The following is a 21,633-nucleotide window of genomic DNA, read 5'->3' as shown; positions in this document are numbered from 1 at the left end:
TCTCATCTGTGTCAAGTATGGCAATATTAATAAAAATTGCTTGCTCAATTTGCATACATATAATTGCTTGTTCAATATCTATAATTGCTTGCTCAATTTACATATATATAAAGGCTTTGGGGGCAGGTATAGACGGTTAACTACGTGATCATAGCGTTAGTATTCAATATGACAAAGCATGCTGAGAAAACGTATTGAGAAAACACAGGGTATAAATCCCACAGGGGGTATCATATATATATATATATATATATACAGGTATGGAGACATGAAGGTCAAAGCATGAAATAGTGGCAACATGATAGGCCAGGGTAGCTTGAAGATGGAGCTTCATATGTACTACCTGTGGAAAGAAGATTAGAATCAGTTATCTACCTGTAAAATATATGGAGGTATTCCTGGGCACTGGATGCAGGACTGTTGATAGTGCTAAGAGAGGAAGAGCGCGACTACCTAGAATGTAGATATGAATGTAGATGTTTTCTCCCATGCACCCCTTTGACCAAACAGTCCTATACATACACATACATGTAGAATATACCATAATATAGTTCATTATGGCACAACAATCCCTCACGTACAGATCTTAAAAGGGGCCCATCCAACCCCCCCTTTATTGATTGGTGCCACTATTCCCAGATGATACTTATTTTCTACATTAATTCCCATATCATATTTCATATCTACATTCTAGGTAGTCGCGCTCTTCCTCTCTAACAGAATACTCTTATAGTAATATGCCACACATAAAACCCTATCTCCACACCCACGAGGCCAGCCCACCACCCCACTTCCCCTCCCAATCTACTGCCACTAGTCTTTACTATCGCTTTTTCAATAAATCTTCCTCATTCTATATTAATGCTTTTAGATCTAATTGCACTCTCCTTAACCATTCTCATTCCATATCCACGTCATTTCACGTCATCCATGTTTCCAGATTCAATCACACTCTCCCCTCATCATTCTCTACTACCTCACCGGACATCAAGTACCCCACACTATATAATGTACATCAGACCCAACTGCATACAGTAAGAAATAACGCTGATACGGACATAGATCCAGTCCAATCCACAGTGGAACGCATACTCAGACTACTTCCGCCCATATGACGGTACATGGAACGCATACATGTGCTCCACACACCATGCCACATCTGGTCATGTGACCGGAATTATTGTGCCTCACAGTACTGATCGAGACTTCCGCCCTATGGAACGCACACGTGCGTTCCACGCAGCACGTCACCCCCGGTCACATGACCGGAATTGCCAGGGAACACACTACTTAAACGGCGGTTAGCACTATCAACAGTCCTGCATCCAGTGCCCAGGAATACCTCCATATATTTTACAGGTAGATAACTGATTCTAATCTTCTTTCCACAGGTAGTACATATGAAGCTCCATCTTCAAGCTACCCTGACCTATCATATTTCCAATATTTCATGCTTTGACCTTCATGTCTCCATACCTGTATATATATGATACCCCCTGTGGGATTTATACCCTGTGTTTTCCCAATACGTTTTCTCAGCATGCTTTGTCATATTGAATACTAACGCTATGATCACATAGTTAACCGTCTATACCTGCCCCCGGAGCCTTTATATATATGCAAATTGAGCAAGCAATTATAGATATTGAACAAGCAATTATATGTATGCAAATTGAGCAAGCAATTTTTATTAATATTGACATACTTGACACAGATGAGATATATTTGGCTGTATTTGATATACGCTATGACTACGTTTTGTACAATTATGGTACAAGTCAAAACCCCATAGAATCATGTCCACTGTATCCACCGCCACCTTTTCTCTCCCCCCTTGTCGTTTGCCTTACACAGTATTTCTTTATTTATATCCAAATAATCATGCTCCATAAAACATCATGTTCATTCTACTATCATGAGTATATGAATTTCTCCATGTATTTATATGTATATGTATTTACCAACATCTGGACACCTACCTACCTTGCTGCTATAACTTTATCAAACTTTGCTTGTAAATTATTTATTGTTTTGTTATATTATTATTTACTTAACTTCATGCTCTGCCATCTGTAAAAGACCTATTTAAAACATGTATTCAATACTATTCCAGATAATATGACCGCTGATGAAGGTCCACCGTGACAGAATGTCGGGTCAGAAATAATCTGTCATTTCTATATATACCACGGGCAAATGGATGATGCAGAGAAATGAAATAAAACTATACTTGAATTGCAAAATTTCCTAACTGAGTGCCTCAATATTTTATTACTTCTAAAAGACTGGCCTGAAAGTGTTAGAGATGACCCCTCTTCCTCCTCCTCGTCCTGGGCCACATCCTCTTCCATCATCGCCCTAAGTGTTTTCTCAAGGAGACATAGAAGTTGTATTGTAACGCTGATAATGGCGTCATCACCACTGGCCATGTTGGTGGAGTACTCGAAACAGCGCAACAGGGCACACAGGTCTCGCATGGAGGCCCAGTCATTGGTGGTGAAGTGGTGCTGTTCCGCAGTGCGACTCACCCATGCGTGCTGCAGCTGAAACTCCACTATGGCCTGCTGCTGCTCGCACAGTCTCTCCAGCATGTGCAAGGTGGAGTTCCACCTGGTGGGCACGTCGCATATGAGGCGGTAAGCGGGAAGGCCGAAGTTACGCTGTAGAGCAAACAGCCGAGCGGCGGCAGGACGAGAACGCCGGAAGCGCGCACAGACGGCCCGCACTTTATGCAGCAGCTCAGACATGTCAGGGTAGTTGTGAATGAATTTCTGCACCACCAAATTCAGCACATGCGCCAGGCAAGGGATGTGCGTAAAACCGGCTAGTCCCAGAGCTGCAACGAGATTTCGCCCATTATCACACACCACCAGGCCGGGCTTGAGGCCCACTGGCAGCAACCACTCGTCGGTCTACTGTTCTATACCCCGCCACAACTCCTGCGTAGTGGAGGGCCTGTCCTTCAAACACATCAGTTTCAGAATGGCCTGCTGACGTTTACCCCTGGCTGTGCTGAAGTTGGTGGTGAAGGTGTGTCGCTGACCGGATGAGGAGGTGGTAGAAGAGGAGGAAACTGAGTAGGAGGAGGAGGAGACAGGAGGCAAAGAATGATGCCCTGCGATCCTTGGCGGCGGAAGGACGTGCGCCAAACAGCTCTCCGCCTGGGGCCCAGCCGCCACTACATTTACCCAGTGTGCAGTTAGGGAGATATAGCGTCCCTGGCCGTGCTTACTGGTCCACGTATCTGTGGTTAGGTGTACCTTGCAAAAAACTAGAAAGTGGTGTAATGGGTATGCGTGCTCTTACACAATCAAATGAATATATGTTGGGATAGGACGCTAAAACAAAATAACAAAATCTTTATTATATTGTCTCAATAAAATATAGGGGTATCTACCCAAACTGCACAAAGCAGCAACTTGAACCATCACTGATTTATGGGACCACCCTCATAGTAACCACATAGATAGAGGTGGGACCATATCAGGATGAATGAAGGGTGGATCCCACAAACTAAAACCCACCAACACTTAGGGGGGCCAAAACACCACAGGGTCCTAGGTGTGTGACCTGGGTGAGGTACTATATAGCTGGATATCTGGTACCAGGTGTGACACCAGGTATCACTCCCAACAGTGAATGTCAGCGCGCAGACATCCACTGCATTAACATAGTACAGGTGCAGGACTGTGGCAGGGTAAAACCCTTGACTCCGTCTAATATGACTGGAGCACTGATTACCCTGACACTGTCCTCAGTGGTAAGTGCTCTACGCGTTTCCATGCACTAAACATGCATTTTATCAGGAGCAACGTGCACCACAAATAATAAAGCCCAAAACCTCTGACATAGATGTTTGACTGAGGCTATGAACATAAGGCAGAGGTAGGGTGACCTGCCTATCACCGAGTTCCCCTAGTGTGAGGTACGGTATTGTCACTGTAACCTACGCTCCTGCCTAAGCCGACCACCTCTAGGTTGAGGGGCAGCGTGCTGGTGTGCAAACAAATCTGCGCTGTAATGGCCGCGAAGCGACTCACAAAACGCAGAGATTCAAAGGGTGAAACCCCGCCCCGCTAGACATGCCCCCCGCGTGACAGCCAATCTGGCCAGGAGGCTCAGTACAGGAACATCCAATGGCTGAACAGCGGGAGGAGCTACATCGGTCCCTGGGAAAGCGCAATGCGCCGCATTCAGAACAGAGAAATTCACGGTGGCCCTGTATGAACATGCCATCGCAGCATAAAAACCTGAACATTACCATCTATAGACAGTGGAATAAGATCAAAATCGAGGAACCAAAGAAGGAGTGTTGACACACAGCTGTATAATAGGGAGCCCAAATACATCCAACAGTACCCCTGATGATTGACATATGAATCACATAGGACTCAGCAAAGCCAGTATGTATTCATATAAAGGGCACGAACGAGATGGCATCATTAAGGCCAGACGGTTTGGTAGTGTTTAGAGAAAAAATCCATCTCTCCTCTTTTTGCAGCAGGATGCGGTCACAATCACCCCCCCTTGATGACATCTTCACAGAATCAATAACCTGAAACTTAACCGATGACGTTCTTCCACTGTGAAAATCCGATACATGGCGTGCAATAGGGGTGTCCTTTAGGTTCGTGATGTCCAAAACATGTTCCCCAATGCGTCGCCTGAGCTCCCTAATGGTTTTGCCAACATATTTGATGCCACACACGCATGTCCTCAGGTAGATAACTCCAATCGACTTGCAGTTGTAAAATGACCTAATGAAAAAGGTCTTGTCTAATTTGCTGCTGGCAAAACTCTTGGTCTTGTCTATAAACCCACAGAATTTGCAGGATCAACAGGGAAATGTCCCTGTAAGCAAATTACGCAACCAGGACTGTGGTTTAGGGCTTACATATAGACTGTGTGTCAACATATCTCGTAAGTTGTTGCTGCGCCAGTATTTGTGGCCTAAATGTGACACTCACTTATGCAAGTCTTTTTCTAGATGTGCAGTATATTAGAGGGTTTTTTCAACCTAACCAAAAAGCTGTATTTCTGTCCTAAATGTGACAGTGACTTATACACGTGTAATCACAGATGTGCAGTATATTAGAGGCTTTTTTCACCCCAGTATGCCAAAGCCGTATTTATGGCCTAAATGTGACAGTGACTTATGCACGTGTAATTGCAATGAGCCAGACCGTGGTACGGTTAGGCGGACGCCAAAATTATGCAGTGGGTCCGGATATGGATATAGAATTCTATTGTTTTTGTTTGTAACGCTAATTGCAGCGTGCGCAGGGTACAATCTCAGGGCCCTTTAAGGTGTTGCAACTCACGTACCAGGTTAGGAATGCCAGAGTAGTATAATGTCTCTGTGTAGCAGTAGTAATAGTGTCAACGGTGTCTCCTACCTTGGTACGGCTGGACTCCTGGATCCTGGATCACTTGCAATAAAATGAGTGTTGCTAGTATGAGTAATTGAGGAACTTGGTAGCAATGAATGAGATCCAGACTTGTAATATAATTCAAACTTGTCTTTACTTGATGCAGCATTAATCCACACGAGATATAGCAATAGTCCTTGGTCCCAGCAGGCATTGGCTATGGATGGCAGGAATCTGTCTTCTGCTTCTATCATATGCCTGGAGAATATGGCAGGAATTACTATCGTCTGCTCTGTCTTCTGCTGTGTATAGGACTGACTAGCTGAAAAGGAATTTGGCTTCTCCTGGTCTCTGGATGGTACTCACAGTTGTGCTCACAGGGGACGGTTCTTCCTGGAGATCTGGAGGTGGCTGCTTGCTTCCTACCAGCTGAGGCTGAAGGCTTAGGCTGGGAATGAAGATCTTTGGTCTCAATCCAGACAAGATCCTGGCTCGGGATCCGTATTTCTGGGAGCTCCTACTTGCACAGCCTTCCCCTAGTCGGGGTGGCTGGCACACTAACTCTAACTTCCTTCCCTCCCCATGAGGCAGGACATGGTCGAGCCCACTCTGCTCAAAGAGGGGGGAGCTAAACTGGAATGTACTATTCCAGTCTAGATATGCTAAACTGTTACTAAGGCCCTGCTGACATATTGCTGACACCTGCTGGTGTACATGGAAATTACAGCAAATATATGTAACAGGCTTAGAATATGCACATTTGTGAGGAATATTAAACTAAATCACATTAGATGACAAGGCACATGTTACCAACAAATAATAGCGGGGAAAAATAGTTTAGTAACATAACTCTGGGATATTACATAATCAATGATGTGCAGTATATTAGAGGCTTTTTTCACCCCAGTAAACAAAAAGCTGTATTTCTGTCCTAAATGTGACAGTGACTTATGCACGTGTAATTCCAGATGTGCAGTATATTAGAGGGTTTTTTCACCCCAGTATGCCAAAGCCGTATTTATGGCCTAAATGTGACAGTGACTTATGCATGTGTAATCACAGATGTGCAGAATATTAGAGGCTTTTTTCACCCCAGTAACCAAAAAGCTGTATTGCTGTCCTAAATGTGACAGTGACTTATGCACGTGTAATCCCAGATATGCAGTATATTAGAGGCTTTATTTACCCCAGTAACCAAAAAGCTGTATTTCTGTCCTAAATGTGACAGTGACTTATGTATGTGTAATCCCTGATGTGCAGTATATTAGAGGCTTTTTTCACCCCAGTAAACAAAAAGCTGTATTTCTGTCCTAAATGTGACAGTGACTTAGGCATGTGTAATCACAGATGTGCAGTATATTAGAGGGTTTTTTCACCCAAACCATAAAGCTGTATTTCTGTCATAAATGTGACAGTGACTTATGCACGTGTAATTCCAGATGTGCAGTATATTAGAGGCTTTTTTCACCCCAGTAACCAAAAAGCTGTATTTCTGTCCTAAATGTGACAGTGACTTATGCACGTGTAATCCCAGATATGCAGTATATTAGAGGCTTTTTTCACCCCAGTAACCAAAAAGCTGTATTTCTGTCCTAAATGTGACAGTGACTTAGGCATGTGTAATCACAGATGTGCAGTATATTAGAGGTTTTTTTTCACCCAAACCATAAAGCTGTATTTCTGTCCTAAATGTGACAGTCATTTTTGCTTGTCTAATCCCAGATGTGCAGTATATTAGAGGGTTTTTTCACCCCAGTATGCGAAAGCTGTATTTCTGGACTTGCAGGTAGCCTATGCTGGTGCACTATCGTTGCATAAAATGGCTGCCGATCATGTATTGATATTGACTAACTGAAGAAAAAAAAGTTCGTTTTCAGCAGTAGTTGGCTCAGGGGAGACTTAAAAAAATTGTGCACTGCACCCACAAAACATATTTTCTATAGATCGCTGAGTACATAAACCAGTTCTTGATGAGATTTCTCCCTGATCTCTCCCTCACAGCAGCTGCAGCCTCTCTCTTCACTAATCTGAGCAGAGTGACGGGCGACGCTACATGACTCCAGCTTAAATAGAGGCTGGGTCATATGTTGCAGTTGGCCAATCACAGCCATGCCAATAGTAGGCATGGCTGTGATGGCCTTTGGGGCAAGTAGTATAACGCTTGTTGATTGGCTGCTTTGCAGCCTTTCAGAAAGCGCCATAAAAATCGCCGAACACCGAACCCGAATTTTTACGTAAATGTTCGGGTTCGGGTTCGGGTCCGGGTGCCGAAAACCCTCAAGTTCGGTACGAACCCGAACTTTACAGTTTGGGTTCGCTCAACTCTAATAGAGAGTGATCAAGGAACTGCCTTCACAGCTGAAGTGGCCCAGGAAATATGGGCCGCTGAAGTTGAAAAGAGTATGGCTTCTACAAATGGATAATGATCCTAAACACACATCAAAATCCACAATAAACTACCTCAAAAGGTGCAAGCTGAAGGTTTTACCATGGCCCTTACAGTCCCCTGATCTAACCAGTATTGAAATTGGTGCATAGACCTAAAAAAAGCAGTGCAAGCAAGACGCCCAGAAATCTCACAGAACTGAAAGACTTTTGCAAGGAAGAATGGATAAAAATCCCTCTGACAAGATTTGAAAGACTATTGGCTGGCTACAAACCGCCAAAAGTACATACCTTTAGGTCCGCGCTAGACTTCAAATGGCGAGTGTTTCACGAACAAGACGTTTTTCCTGGCGATTCCGCGGCTTTACTGATGCATCCCCAGTATAAGCTCTCGATACCAACCACCAAAGCAATTTCCTTCAGAGGAACAGATCAATAGTGCAATACCCGATCTTTGGTTAAGTCAAGGTTATTACTACTCACAAAAATGACTTGTATAGAGCATGTAAATTAGCCCGACCCGGGTTTCGCCTTCGCTTCATCTGGGGTATTACAAATCTGATCCCCCCCCGAACTTTGATCTTATGTGCTCAGAGTCCTATGTAATTTCTGGTTTCCCGAATATAAGTTTAGTATACAATCGTATAACATTCTCGTATACAAGATAAAATAAAATTCATTAAAATTGCATACATTAAAAGTATTTATATTGGAGAAGGGACTCACTCCAACCTTTTTGGGACTGCTGCTTAATTGTTCCTGGCATCACACAGAAATCATATTTGTGTCTTTAATTTGTCTTAGTCCCACTGTGGGGGTCAGGGATTTATAATATGGATATCTTTGAGTTTAGAGAAAATTTACATCTGAATATAGATGAAGTGTTCAACACAAAGAAAGAGATCCTCAATCAATGATTTTGATGAGGTTTTTATTGAATTGCAAACACCTGATATGCAAAGAAATTATGACCAAATGGGATGTTATTTCACTCGAAAAATTTCTGGTGGAAGAAAAAATCCCTGATAGTCTCAGGTGGCAACTCCAATCAATTCTGATGATGATGAGGATCTCAATGATGCGAGAAGTTTGTCAACAGCTGCGGTTTGAATGCAATGAGGTTTATTATTGAAAAGAGAAAAACTAACTGACGGTATTATGCAACAAAATCGATGGCATTTAAAACCAAGTTATTGACCTTTAAGGATATGGAGGAATATAAAGAACTTTCCTATAAATGTCAGAAGGAGATTTTAAAGGTTGAACAGGAGGTTTAAAAAGAAAAAAACAGAAAAAATATCTGAAAGTTAATGACGATTATTATAATAATGGCGAATGGCGAGAGAGAAAAAAATTGAGGAAGGAGAGGAGAAACACAAACAAGTTGAGGCCTCAGATACCTTTGCCAATTTAGGTAAAACTAGCAAACAGGTGTATGAGATAGGAGAACACAACGGATATGGTAGATCATATAATATGGGAGTGGCTATCATAATGACACTAGAGAGGGACGTTTCAAGGTGAACAATGAGCAAGGGACACAACAATCAAAAGGTGTGGGTGGAAAAGAGCAGGTCAGAAATATAGGAGGATCTGAGAAGGTGAGAGAAAAGGGAGAGAGTAGACCAGAGGATATGGGGTTGGAAAATTTTCCCCACCAAATGATGAAAGGCCTATTTACTAGACAATGCTCAAAAGGAAGAGAGTTTGATAAGCACTCCGGGGAAGACAAAAAGACTATAGAGGAAAGAGAGGAGGAAAAAGAAAACGCAAGTCCACAAGCCAAGAAAGGTCGGGAGAGCAAATAGGGATATATAATCTAAGTTCCTATGAGTTAAAAGAAGAAGAGAAAAGAGTCCTCAACAAAGGTCTTAAGTTTGCCCCCACACATAAGGGCAACAAATTTGAGGTATATTTGGACATACATCGGTATATTAGAAAACTCTATATTTTCAAGTATATGAATTCCAAACCACCAATAAGTATAGGGTTGGCAGAACAACAATCACATACCACCCTTAAAAATAAATCAAAATTTTACCCAAACAACAGGGACAATGAGTGCATTGAGGCCTTTAAAAGAGGAATAATAAAAGGATTGGAAGGGATAAAAGACAATAAAAAAAAATAAAGTAATCTCAGTCGGAAAGAGAAAGATGCTTTAAAGAATTTGGAGAATAATGAAAATATAATAATTAAACCTGCGGATAAGGGTGGGGGGATAGTTGTCCTTGATAAGAGTGGCTATGAGAAAGAAATGGGACGCATCTTAGGAGATAAGGTAACCTATAAATTGCTGAAAAAGGACCCTATTAATGAATATAAAAAAGAATTAAAAACACTACTTGAGAGATGGTTGGTAAAAGGAGTTTTAAATAAGAAAGAATTTGACTATCTCCATAATATTCACCCAATCACACCCTTCATCTATTACTTGCCCAAAGTTCACAAGGATCCTGCCAATCCACCTGGGAGAACCATTGTCTCCGGGATTGGATCCATTACAGCAGGATTCTAGAATTTGTGGACATATTTCTCCAGAGATATGTGCCCACTGTGCCATCTTACCTTAAAGATACAGGTCATGTTCTGAAGATCCTGAAGGAGGTGGGTACAGTGACAGATGATGTGCATCTGATGACAGAGATGTCTCATCACTGTACACTATAATTCCCAATGATAAAGGATTGGAGGCAGTAAATACTTTATGGATAAGGATGCGCACATGGCAAATGATCAAAAGGAATTCATCTAAATTGCATCGATTATTGTTTGACCCATAACATTTTTGGTATGGTGATTCTTTTTATTTACAGACATCTGGAGTGGCGATGGGTGCGAAATTCGCACCCAGTTTCGCCAATCTTTTTATGTCCTATTGGAACAAATTTTCATCACCCCCACTATACAAAAAGAAGGTGAGGGAGGGATGTGATTTCTTTGGAGAAGATACATCGACGATTGCCTGTGCATCTGGAAGGGTGACGAGTCCTCTCTCATGTGCTTATTTAACATATCAATAGTAACCAATGGAATATCAAATTCACTGAGATACCAGCAAGGTCAGTGTTAATTTCCTCGATTTTTAAAATATCAATAACCAACCAGCTATAATAACTAAAACCTTTTTCAAACCCACGGATAGGAACGGGTACATCGACGCAACCAGTTGTCATTATAGCCCATGGCTACAAGGGGTCCCTATGGGCCAGTTTCAACGTATAAAAAGGAATTGTTCCCGTCAGGTAGATTATGAGGTACAGAGCAATATTATTCTAAATAGGTTTAAAGAAAAGGGGTATAATGAGGAGTTATTAGATGATCAGAGAAAGAAATTGGTGAGATATTAGTGTCAAAAAGGAAGATAGAGACAAAAATACTGAAAAATATAAGTAGGCGTTTAAAACCACGTATTCAGCCCTATGTCTTAAGATCAAGCAAATAATCCGGAGGAATTGAAGGGTCCTGAAAAATTATGTGGTGATTGGCCCAATGATTCCTGATAAACCACATTCATTTTCAAAAGGGCCCCTACGGTACGCAACAAAATAGTGGTGTTTGAAGAAAAAACCCAAAGTTACCACCAAAAATAATTTAGTGTGGTGCGGTTTTTGTTCTGGCTTGCAAGAACAGATCCTCAGCAGACAAAAAATGTAGGACACAAAATACCATATCTTCATGTTCCAATCAAAAAGACATGAGAATGAAAGGACAAATATCGTGTGAGTCTGCTGGGTTAATCTATGTTCTGGAGTGCCCCTGCAGGCTACAATATGTGGGCAGAACCCTAAGGAAACTAAAAACCAGGATCAGTGAGCACATAGGGAATATAAAAAGAGGTCTAGAGACACATAGTGTATCTGCACATTTTAAAAGAGTTCACCACAAAAATCCTGCAGGATTGAGATTTGTTGGGTATTACATGTACTAAGAATTGGAGAGGTGGGGACGCGGTGTAACAAATTAACAAAATAGAAGCGAAAATGGATCTATGAACTTAACACCTTGCAACCCAATGGCCTCCAATATCGAATGGGACATGAAAGCAGTCAGTATGGGCTAAAATAATATTATCATTCAAGAGACCTCCAATATCCATAAGTCGCTCCTCTGAATGACATAGGGTGGGATGGGGATAGTATTAGGTATTTTAAGGAGAGTAGCAGTTTCCATATCATTGACATATACACTCACCTAAAGAATTATTAGGTACACTATACATAATACGGTGTTTGGACCCCCTTTTGCCTTCAGAACTGCCTTAATTCTACGTGGCATTGATTCAACAAGTGCTGATAGCATTCTTTAGAAACAGGGCCCTATTGATAGGATAGCATCTTGCAGTTGAAGGAGATTTGAGGGATGCACATACAGGGCACGAAGCTCCCGTTCCACACATCCCAAAGATGCTCTATTGGGTTGAGATCTGGTGACTGTGGGGCCATTTTAGTACAGTGAACTCATTGTCATGTTCAAGAAACCAATTTGAAATGATTTGAGCTTTGTGACATGGTGCATTATCCTGCTGGAAGTAGCCATCAGAGGATGGATACATGTTCTCATTCTGTTACCGCCAAATTCGGACTCTACCATTTAAATGTCTCAACAGAAATCGAGACTCATCAGACCAGGCAACATTTTTCCAGTCTTCAACAGTCCAATTTTGGTGAGCTCGTGCAAATTGTAGCCTCTTTTTCCTATTTGTGGTGGAGATGAGTGGTACCCCGGTGGGGTCTTCTGCTGTTGTAGCCCATCCGCCTCAAGGTGTGCGTGTTGTGGCTTCACAAATGCTTTGCTGGCATACCTCGGTTGTAACGAGTGGTTATTTCAGTCAACGTTGCTCTTTTATCAGCTTGAATCAGTCGGCCCATTCTCCTCTGACCCTCTAGCATCCACAAGGCATTTTTGCTCATAGGACTGCCGCATACTGGATGTTTTTCCCTTTTCACACCATTCTTTGTAAACCCAAGAATGGTTGTGCGTGAAAATCCCAGTTATCTGAGCAGATTGTGAATTACTCAGACCGGCCCGTCTGGCACCAACACTATGCCACGCTCAAAATTGCTTAACTCACCTTTCTTTCCCATTCTGACATTCAGTTTGGAGATCAGGAGATTGTATTGACAAGGACCACACCCCTAAATGCATTGAAGCAACTGCCATGTGATTGGCTGACTAGATAATTGCATTAATGAGAATAGAACAAGTGTTCCTAATAATTCTTTAGGTGAGTGTATGTATGTATTTTTTATATGAAATACCATTACGCACCACCCGAATTGACAAGCGATTTATATTCTGGATACAGGTATGAATCGGTAAATGCACGATATTGCTGTTCTCCTTAAGGCATGTGCATATGTCATACCACGCCAGGTGCTTTTGGCACTAATTACAGAGTGTTTGTTCAACTTTTATGTATGCAATTTTTAATGAATTTTATTTTATTTTGTATACGAGAATGTTATGCGATTGTATACTAACTTATATTCGGGAAACGGAAATGACATAGGACTCTGAGCACATAAGATCAAAGTTCGGGCGGATCAGATTGTAACGCTCCAGACGAAGCGAAGGCGAAACCCGGGTCGGGGCTAATTTACATGCTCTATACAAGTCTTTTTTGTGAGTAGAATAAACCTTACTTTTAAACCAAAGATTCGGGTATTGCACTATGATCTGTTCCTATTGAAGGAAATCGCTTTGCTGGTTGGTATCGAGAGCTTATAACTGGGGATGTATCAGTGAAGCTGCGGAATCTCCAGGAAAACTTCTTGTTTGTGAAACACTCGCCATTTGAAGTCTAGCGCGGACCCATATTTATGTACCTTTGTGTTTTATATTGGAGAAGGGACTCACTCAACCTTTTTGGGACTGCTGCTTAATTGTTCCTGGCATCACCAGAAATCATATTTGTGGCTACAAACAGCGTTTACAAGCTGTGATACTTGCCAAAGGGGTCCTACCAGGTCCTAACCATGCAGGGTTCCCAAACTTTACAATCCGATAACCTCACATTGTAATATATGCCTCTTGGTTTTACTAGCATTGTTATCCTTATATACCTCCTCTACTATATGCCATCTCAATTCATTCTCATAAAAATGCTTTGTCACTGATGCATCTCCAAACCTATGTTCTTTTTTTCATTATTTTATGCTTTTAGTGGCTAACCACCTAAGCCTGTTTAACCCCATTCATTATTTTTTCCCTTTCTTTTAGTGTCCTATATGTTCTCATATGTAACCTATGTTCATTTATATTGTCTTATCAACAAATCTTATCTTAATATCCTATATAATAATATATCTATATATCCCTTGCTACATGGACACTTTAATAAATGAATTGTGTTCCTTGTCTCACATGTAAAAATATCTCCACATCAGCAGAGGTGTCTCTAGACTTTGTGAGGCTTTAGGCGAATCTCGAACATGAGGCCCCCACGAAGATCGTTGGGATGCTCGTGATCTCCCGTACGGCGCCCCAGCTCAGTCCTCAAGAAATAATCTGTGTCAACCACTGCACGGAGCGGTGGTGTGGTCAACACTCCCCCTCCATGTATCTCTATGGAAGACTCGGAGATACACAAGTGCTGACCATGGCTCCGGGCAGAAGGAGATCCGAAATACCATACAGGAGATCGTGGGAGATCCCATTGGCCAGACCCCCCCGATCAGACACTTATCTCCTTTCCTTTGGATAGGGGATTTATTTTCCTATCCCGGAGTACCCCTTTAATATGCAGTGACATCACAGTAAAGGGTTAATATGCACAGTGACAACACAGTACGGGCTTATATTCACAGTGCATAGTAACACTTTGCATTAACCCTCGCCCAGTTCTCTAAATCGACCCTCCCCCCACACACTGCATTTTGCTGTATTTGCTATACAGCAGCACATACCTGTCACATCCAGAGCCTCCAGGTGACGTCTCCTCGATGTAGATCTCTTTGTCATCAGACATCTTAGTGTCCTCACTTTTTTATCATTATCCCCCAACCTGGAGTCCCCACAGTGTTATCCTGCTGCTCGCTGTGCCCCCGGCCCTCAATACCACAAATACTATCCTGAAGAAATAATAGTGCCCCCATAGTAATAGTGCTCCTCATAGTCCCCACCAATAGTAATTCCCTTCTAGAATGCCCTCACTAGTAATACTGCCCCCTACACTGCCCCACATTAAGTAATATGCCCCCCACACTGCCCCATTAAGTAATTTGCCCCCACACTGCCCCCCCATTATGTATTTTGCCCCCCACACTGCCCCATTAAGTAATCTGTCCACCACACTGCCCCCCATTAAGTAATTTGCCCCCACACTGCCCGCATTAAGTAATTTGTCCGCCACACTGCCCCTCATTAAGTATTTTGCACCCCACACTGCCCCATTAAGTAATTTGTCCGCCAAACTGCCCCCCCATTAAGTAATTTGCCCCCACACTGCCCCATTAAGTAATTTGTCCGCCACACTGCCCCATTAAGTAATTTGTCTGCCACACTGCCCCCCATTAAGTAATTTTTCCCCCTACACTGCCCACATTAAGTAATTTGTCCGCCACACTGCCCCCATTAAGTCATTTGCCCCCCACACTTCCCACATTAAGTAATTTGTCCGCCACACTGCCCCCATTAAGTCATTTTCCCCTCACACTGCCCCCATTAAGTAATTAGTCCGCCACACTGCCCCCATTAAGTTATTTGCCCCCAACACTGCCTCACAAATTTGCCCACACACTGCCTCATATTATGAAATTTGCCCCCCACCTTGTACTTGTCCGCTGATCTGCTAGGCTGCTGCGCGGGCATGAGTTCGGTCACTTCAAAGCGCAACCCCATCCTGCGGCGCGTAATCTCACGAGACCCGTGACCGTCGCAGGACAGGGTTGCGCTCTGAAGTGACTGAATTCATGACCGCGCAGCGCAGCAGCCTAGCAGATCAGCGGACAAGTACAAGGGGGGGTGGGGAATAGCTTTCGGGACACTGGCTCAAGCCCAGAATGTTTTGACCCAAGGACGCTCCCACCCGACACTGCCGCAAGTACAATTTGTACTTGCGGCGGTGTCGGGTGGGAGTCAGAGCGAGGCCCCCAACAGCGCAAGGCCTTATGCAGCAGCTTAAGTGGCCTAATGGAAGAGCCACCTCTGCACATCAGAACTAGAGTACCCATTGTTGTAATCACATCTATTTGCTTGGTTAAGGAATTACTATTCTGGCAACCAATGCAGGCAAAAGTTTCTTTCCTTTAGAAAAACAGAAATGTCTGTCTGTTTATATTCATCTTTCTAGTATCTGTCCTAACTTGCATATTATTCAACGATTTTTGTATGCAAATATTCGGGTCTCACAAAACAAAAGTGGCACACAACGATATAAAAATGTCCTTTATTCATTTTAAAAGCAACTGTGTGAGTAATGGGACATGGAGCATACAGGCAACAGCCGTTTTGCATGTATCAGTGCTTCCCCTTGGGCCACATCGGGGTCTCACAAAACTAAGACCCAAATAGTAGATCAAGTTTCAAGATTCCCCATTAAGTGCACGCAGTATTTTTAATCAAAGATACATGTTCGTCGTACATTGACGAAAACACCATGCATTCATTTTTTTATTTATTTCTCCCATCAAGCACAAGATTCTTTCATTTTCTGAACCTCCATATTGACAACCTTTTTGGGATATCCTCATGAAATAAATTTGTGAGCAATATATTGCATATTTTGTCTTTTTTCACTACACTGTTTGCTTGTGATATCTAGCTTCTTGGGAAACTCTTAAAGATATGAAGAGTACAATAACTCTGAAAAGATAACATGTTATTCATTTCCATTAGTCTGAATAGAAAGGAGATCTCCAATTTCCCTCCAACATTTTCTAAATCAAGAAAATGAATAGTATTTCTATGATATCCCACTAAAATGTGATCATATGGTGGCATCTTTTCAAATCTTGCACAAATTCAAGTAACTCCTACTATTTCCACAACATAAAAATATCATCTACAAAACAGACCAACAATTGAATGTTATTAAGATACTCAGGGGCGGACTGGCTCTAAATTGGTCTGACTCTAAATTGGTCTCGCTAACTTGTATTAAATTAGATTTTATGCTATCTCTCACATACAGGGCCACCCCTCCCCCTTTCTTGCCTTTCCCCTGGGTCTTTCCTATATAGAGAGAACCTTGGTATTGTTATATCCCAGTCATTACTCCCATTGAACCATGTCTCAGTAACAGCCACTAAATCTATATTCTCAGATGCCATTATAGCTTCAAGTTCATTGATCTTATTCCCTAATCTATGAGCATTTGTAGACAAGACTCTGAGCTTGTCATTTCTTAACCTCAGTGCTACTGGCATTGATGGGCATTGTTCCGGGGGCAGTCGGACTGCTGGATTATGACTCTCTGCCCCCCTTTTCCTAGTTTAAATGCTCCTTAGCAAATACTTTGAACTGTTCACTGAGGACATTCGTTCCCTTGAGAGAAAGATGCAAACCATCTTTCTTGTACAGTTCTTTTCCATTCCAACTAGAGCTAACATGAGACAAAACCAAACCCTTGGTTCAGACACCATTCACCAAACTATACATTGAATTCCTTAATGCACATCTGCCTGTCATGCTGAAGATTATGCACAGGCAAAACTGCAGAGAATGAAACAGTTGATGCAACCTCCCGTATATCATTACTAAGTGTGTGAAAAGCTTCCTTCACCTTTGAAAGGTATCAAGGCACAATTTTTATTTTGGGCTTATTTCACACGTGTGATACTGATTGTGTTCAGGGAAAAACTGATGGTTTTGCCCACAAATTCAATCACTTTTTCCTACGATTGCGTTCAGTATGTACGTTTTTTCCTTCCGGATTGCATGTGTTTTTCACTCATGTGAAGAAATGCTGAAGAATAACAATCTTACTCTCTCCTTGCAACCATCAGTTAAAAACACATTGCATCTGGATGTAAGTTCCATTCACTTCTATGGAGCGAAGGCTGTGTGAAAAATATAGAACATGCTGCAATTGTTCCTGAATGCAAAGATGATGCATGAAAAACAAAGCTTATGTGCATAGAATGAAATAAATGCCATCCGATTTCATCTGGATGGAAAACTCGCTCATGTGAAAGAGCCCTTATACTACTACTTTTATTTTGAAGGATGTTCATGTATAAGCTTTTTCTATCAAGCAAATATATGTCTAATACTATTGATGATCGTCATATCCCTAATTTGAATTTAAAAAAAACATGTATTTTACACCTGAGACGATAGGTCAACTAGGAGACCTCTTCAGATGTTTATAATTTTGGGTGCAAGTACAGTATTGGCAGCCCTTGGAGATTCAGTATGCAGGCACTGTTCTACCTTCACCATAATGATCCCCCCGACATCTCATAATAAATCCACTAATCTTCTTCCTGAAAAGAGATGTTGGATCAATTGGAAGCTTTCGGTTTTCAATCTCATAAGATAATTGGCTAAAGGCTTATATATAGGTGGAGATATATAGGTGGTGAGATCCTTCACATCACCTTTGTGTGCCTTATTTATCACAGTTGAGGGGTCATTCAGCAGACTCTTCTAGATTTTTCCAAAATCTGATTTTACATCCATAGTTGTTGACCATACTTATTTAAACTCTCTAGAAAAAGCTTTCTGGGAAATATCTGATGTATCATCTATAAATATTTGGGGAAGGTGGTTATTTACTAATAGATATATGCCACTTTCTGGCATATATCTGTCGCAGACAGACTTTTCCCCACAAACACCAGGTCTAAAAAAGGGGGCGTGCTCTGGGTGGGAAAGGGGCGGGCCAGTAGGCCCTTCTCATTTATCATTTTCTCTGCCTGTTTTAGGTGTAGAAAATGGTCTAACTCAATGCCAACAAGACAGCTGGTGTAGCTTTAAACAGGCAGTGGATACGTCAAAGTTATGTAGAGTTTTTAGATAACTCTGGAACCAGAAATATGCAATGGTAATACACAGTCCGTTGTGTAATGGATGGAGCGGGTTACTGCAGCACTACTCTCATTGAAGTAAATGGGAGCTGTGTATTAAAGAGCTACTGATCATCAGTGGTACTGGAAGTCATACCCCTGCCAATCAGATATTCACGACAAATCTTTAGTATAGGTCATCAAGTTGAAAGTTGTGGAAAACTCCCTTAAGTTCAAGTACATACAGTAGCTCTATATAGCTCCTTAGGTTTTGTACCTTATTTTTTATTTTTTTGCTTTATTTCTATTCAACTTGTCAAATGGCAGATGAGTACTGTATGTATAAAGACTGAACTTGACATTTTTCATTTTGTCTCAAACCGCATGTATTCATAACCATTACCTCATCTTTACCTTTCATTAATATGCAAATCATTGGTATTTATATGAAATACAAACATAATAAATGATGGATACATATTTGCTGGATGTTCATCAATATCAATTTACAATTTACAATATGATAGAATAAGTAGGTAATGTTGTCCTTGTCCTTTAATTTTGCAGGTGGTGAAAATGATGATTGTGGTGGTGGTCACCTTTGCAATTTGTTGGCTTCCCTACCATATATTTTTTATTGTAACTGCACTTGATATCAAAGTGGAAAGGTGGAAATACATCCAGCAAATCTACTTAGCAATTTTTTGGCTGGCAATGAGTTCAACAATGTACAACCCCATAATATATTGCTGTCTGAATAAAAGGTAAGAGAAAAACATGAAAATACCTTATGCCCAGATCTATCAATTAGTGAGCCTGATATGACAATTACCCTTCAAGAATTAAATCAGCTATTCTAAATGTTTAACAAGGCGGCAAAAGCCACTCCATAGGGAGTGAAAAATTATTTGGCAAATTTCCAGACTGTGATTTCTGTCTTATAATTAGTGTTAGAAGTATTTAGAGTCAATGATCTGAAATAATATGTCTCATGTGATACATATCCATCATAAGCTGTGACATGCTATTTTTTATTCTGAGTTGTATGTGGAGTTTAACTTCTTCTTTCCCATCCTTGTTTTTAGAACCTAAGCATAACTTTATCATTAAAGTATTATCTGCATAATGGGACCTAGATATCAAATTCCAAAGTCATTTATACAATTGTACAAATTATGCCATTGTTAGCTCATGTCTTTTTTGCAAATAAGAGGATTTACATATAGTCACAAAGACAAATGTTAAAACTATTATTTGTTAAAAAAGTCTAACTACAATACATATATGTTTTATTGCACAATTTCATAAAACAAGGACCAGTTCTATTCCAGGAATTTCCTGATCTACAGTACAAATTCTCTAATTGTCAACTCTAATTGTTAAAAAAACATTAATGTGTAGCCTACACCGATTTATACAGTTTTACCTAGGTGATATATGTGGCTCAATGTATCCTAAAAATAAGACTATATTGCATGGGATGAGTTTACAGTGCTTGATAAGACAATGTTTTTTTTTTTGAGAATCCAACCACTATAACTAATGGCAATCCGTTAAAAGTAAAAGCTAAGGAGGTCATTTATTAAACAGAAATATGCCTAAATTAGGCATATTACTGGCGCAGGATCCAACTTCTCCCCGCTCATGCCAGGTCTAAAAATGTGGATGTGGTATGGGCAGGAAAGGTGACGGGCTGGGAGGCCCATCTCATTTACCATTTTGTAGTCCTGTTTTAGGCATAGAAAATGGTCTAAATCTAAGACAGCTCGGAATCTGTCTTACATTTAGAAGTAACGGTGGATCCTCCGAAGTTATGAAAAGGCTGGCGCCTCTTCATATCTCCGGCGGATCGACTGCCAGGTATAGAGCTTGTTACGACCGGCGTCTAAAATGCCAGTCTTTAATAAAAGTGGCCCTAAGTTTCAAAACAGACTTTATGTAGTTTTGCTGAACTTAGATCATGGAAGAGTCACATGGTGTTCACTTCAGAAAAAAATCTTAAAATTATAGATTTACTTTACTCGTTTATGTCCTTTTTTATTTATTTTCAGATTTCGTGCTGGTTTTAAAAGAGCATTCAGATGGTGTCCTTTTATTGAAGTATCCAGTTATGATGAACTAGAGCTCAAATCCACCAGGTTCCACCCAACAAGACAAAGCAGTCTATATACGGTATCCAGAATGGAATCCAGCATGACTGTTGTGTTTGACCCAAATGATGGAGAAAGCTCCAGGCCTATTCATAGCCACAAGAAAAGAGGTGCTTCTAGCGAATCAACATTAAATGGTTGTTCCCGAAAAAACTCTACAGATGCCTCCACAAATTCCATTTTCATTAGTTCACCTTGTACATCAGTAGATTGTTATTCATGAATTATGAAGCAGGCACTAATAACTAAATACTGAAAGGAGAAATCCATTTTCAGCCAATTGTTATTCCTCTTGTAATGAAAGAGGGCTGACAAGAAAAAATTACTGTTCTATTTAATGCTAGAAAATTTGACTGCAAACATCAGTAGTTTGTTAGTTTCCTGCTCATTAGCCTGGTGTCCAAACATAGAACATGACTCCTCGTGAATCTCTTATTTCTCAATATTAAAACATATTACATGTCAGTAAGTGAATATAAAGGCATTGTGTTGGCCTGTGTAATATTTGTGGTGTTTGTGCATTGCCAGTGCAATTGACTTGATTTTTTTTTAAATACTATTTGTAGACTGAAAAAAAAATGCTATGGCACACATAAAAAAACCCTCTTTCAATTAATTGAATATAGAATGGGGAATTAATTAACCTTTTTTTTTACGTCATTTTTGCAAATAAATCTGCAAAGTTGGTATGGTTAGCTAGGTGACTTGCTGCGCACCAAATTTAAGAACTGCTATTGTTTCAAAAAGTCACAAAAAAGTCACAATTTGACTCTAGAATAG

The 21,633-nt window shown here is 41.0% G+C and overlaps 1 protein-coding gene across 1 annotated transcript in view; it reads left to right on the top strand.

Annotated features, from left to right (window-relative positions):
- The window catches only part of TACR3 (tachykinin receptor 3), a 390,525-nt gene extending 369,449 nt beyond the window's left edge, over positions 1–21,076 (top strand). Inside the window, exons 4-5 of the mRNA XM_040420490.1 lie at positions 19,271–19,467; positions 20,755–21,076. Coding sequence (XP_040276424.1) covers positions 19,271–19,467; positions 20,755–21,076 — 519 coding nt within the window. The remainder of the gene's footprint in view (positions 1–19,270; positions 19,468–20,754) is intronic.
- The last annotated feature ends 557 nt before the right edge of the window (positions 21,077–21,633 follow it).

Source organism: Bufo bufo, chromosome 2 (genome assembly GCF_905171765.1).
Source record: "Bufo bufo chromosome 2, aBufBuf1.1, whole genome shotgun sequence".
Classification (NCBI taxonomy): domain Eukaryota; kingdom Metazoa; phylum Chordata; class Amphibia; order Anura; family Bufonidae; genus Bufo; species Bufo bufo.
The sequence above is the reverse complement of the archived record's forward strand: the minus strand, read 5'-3'. Positions and strand labels throughout refer to the sequence as shown.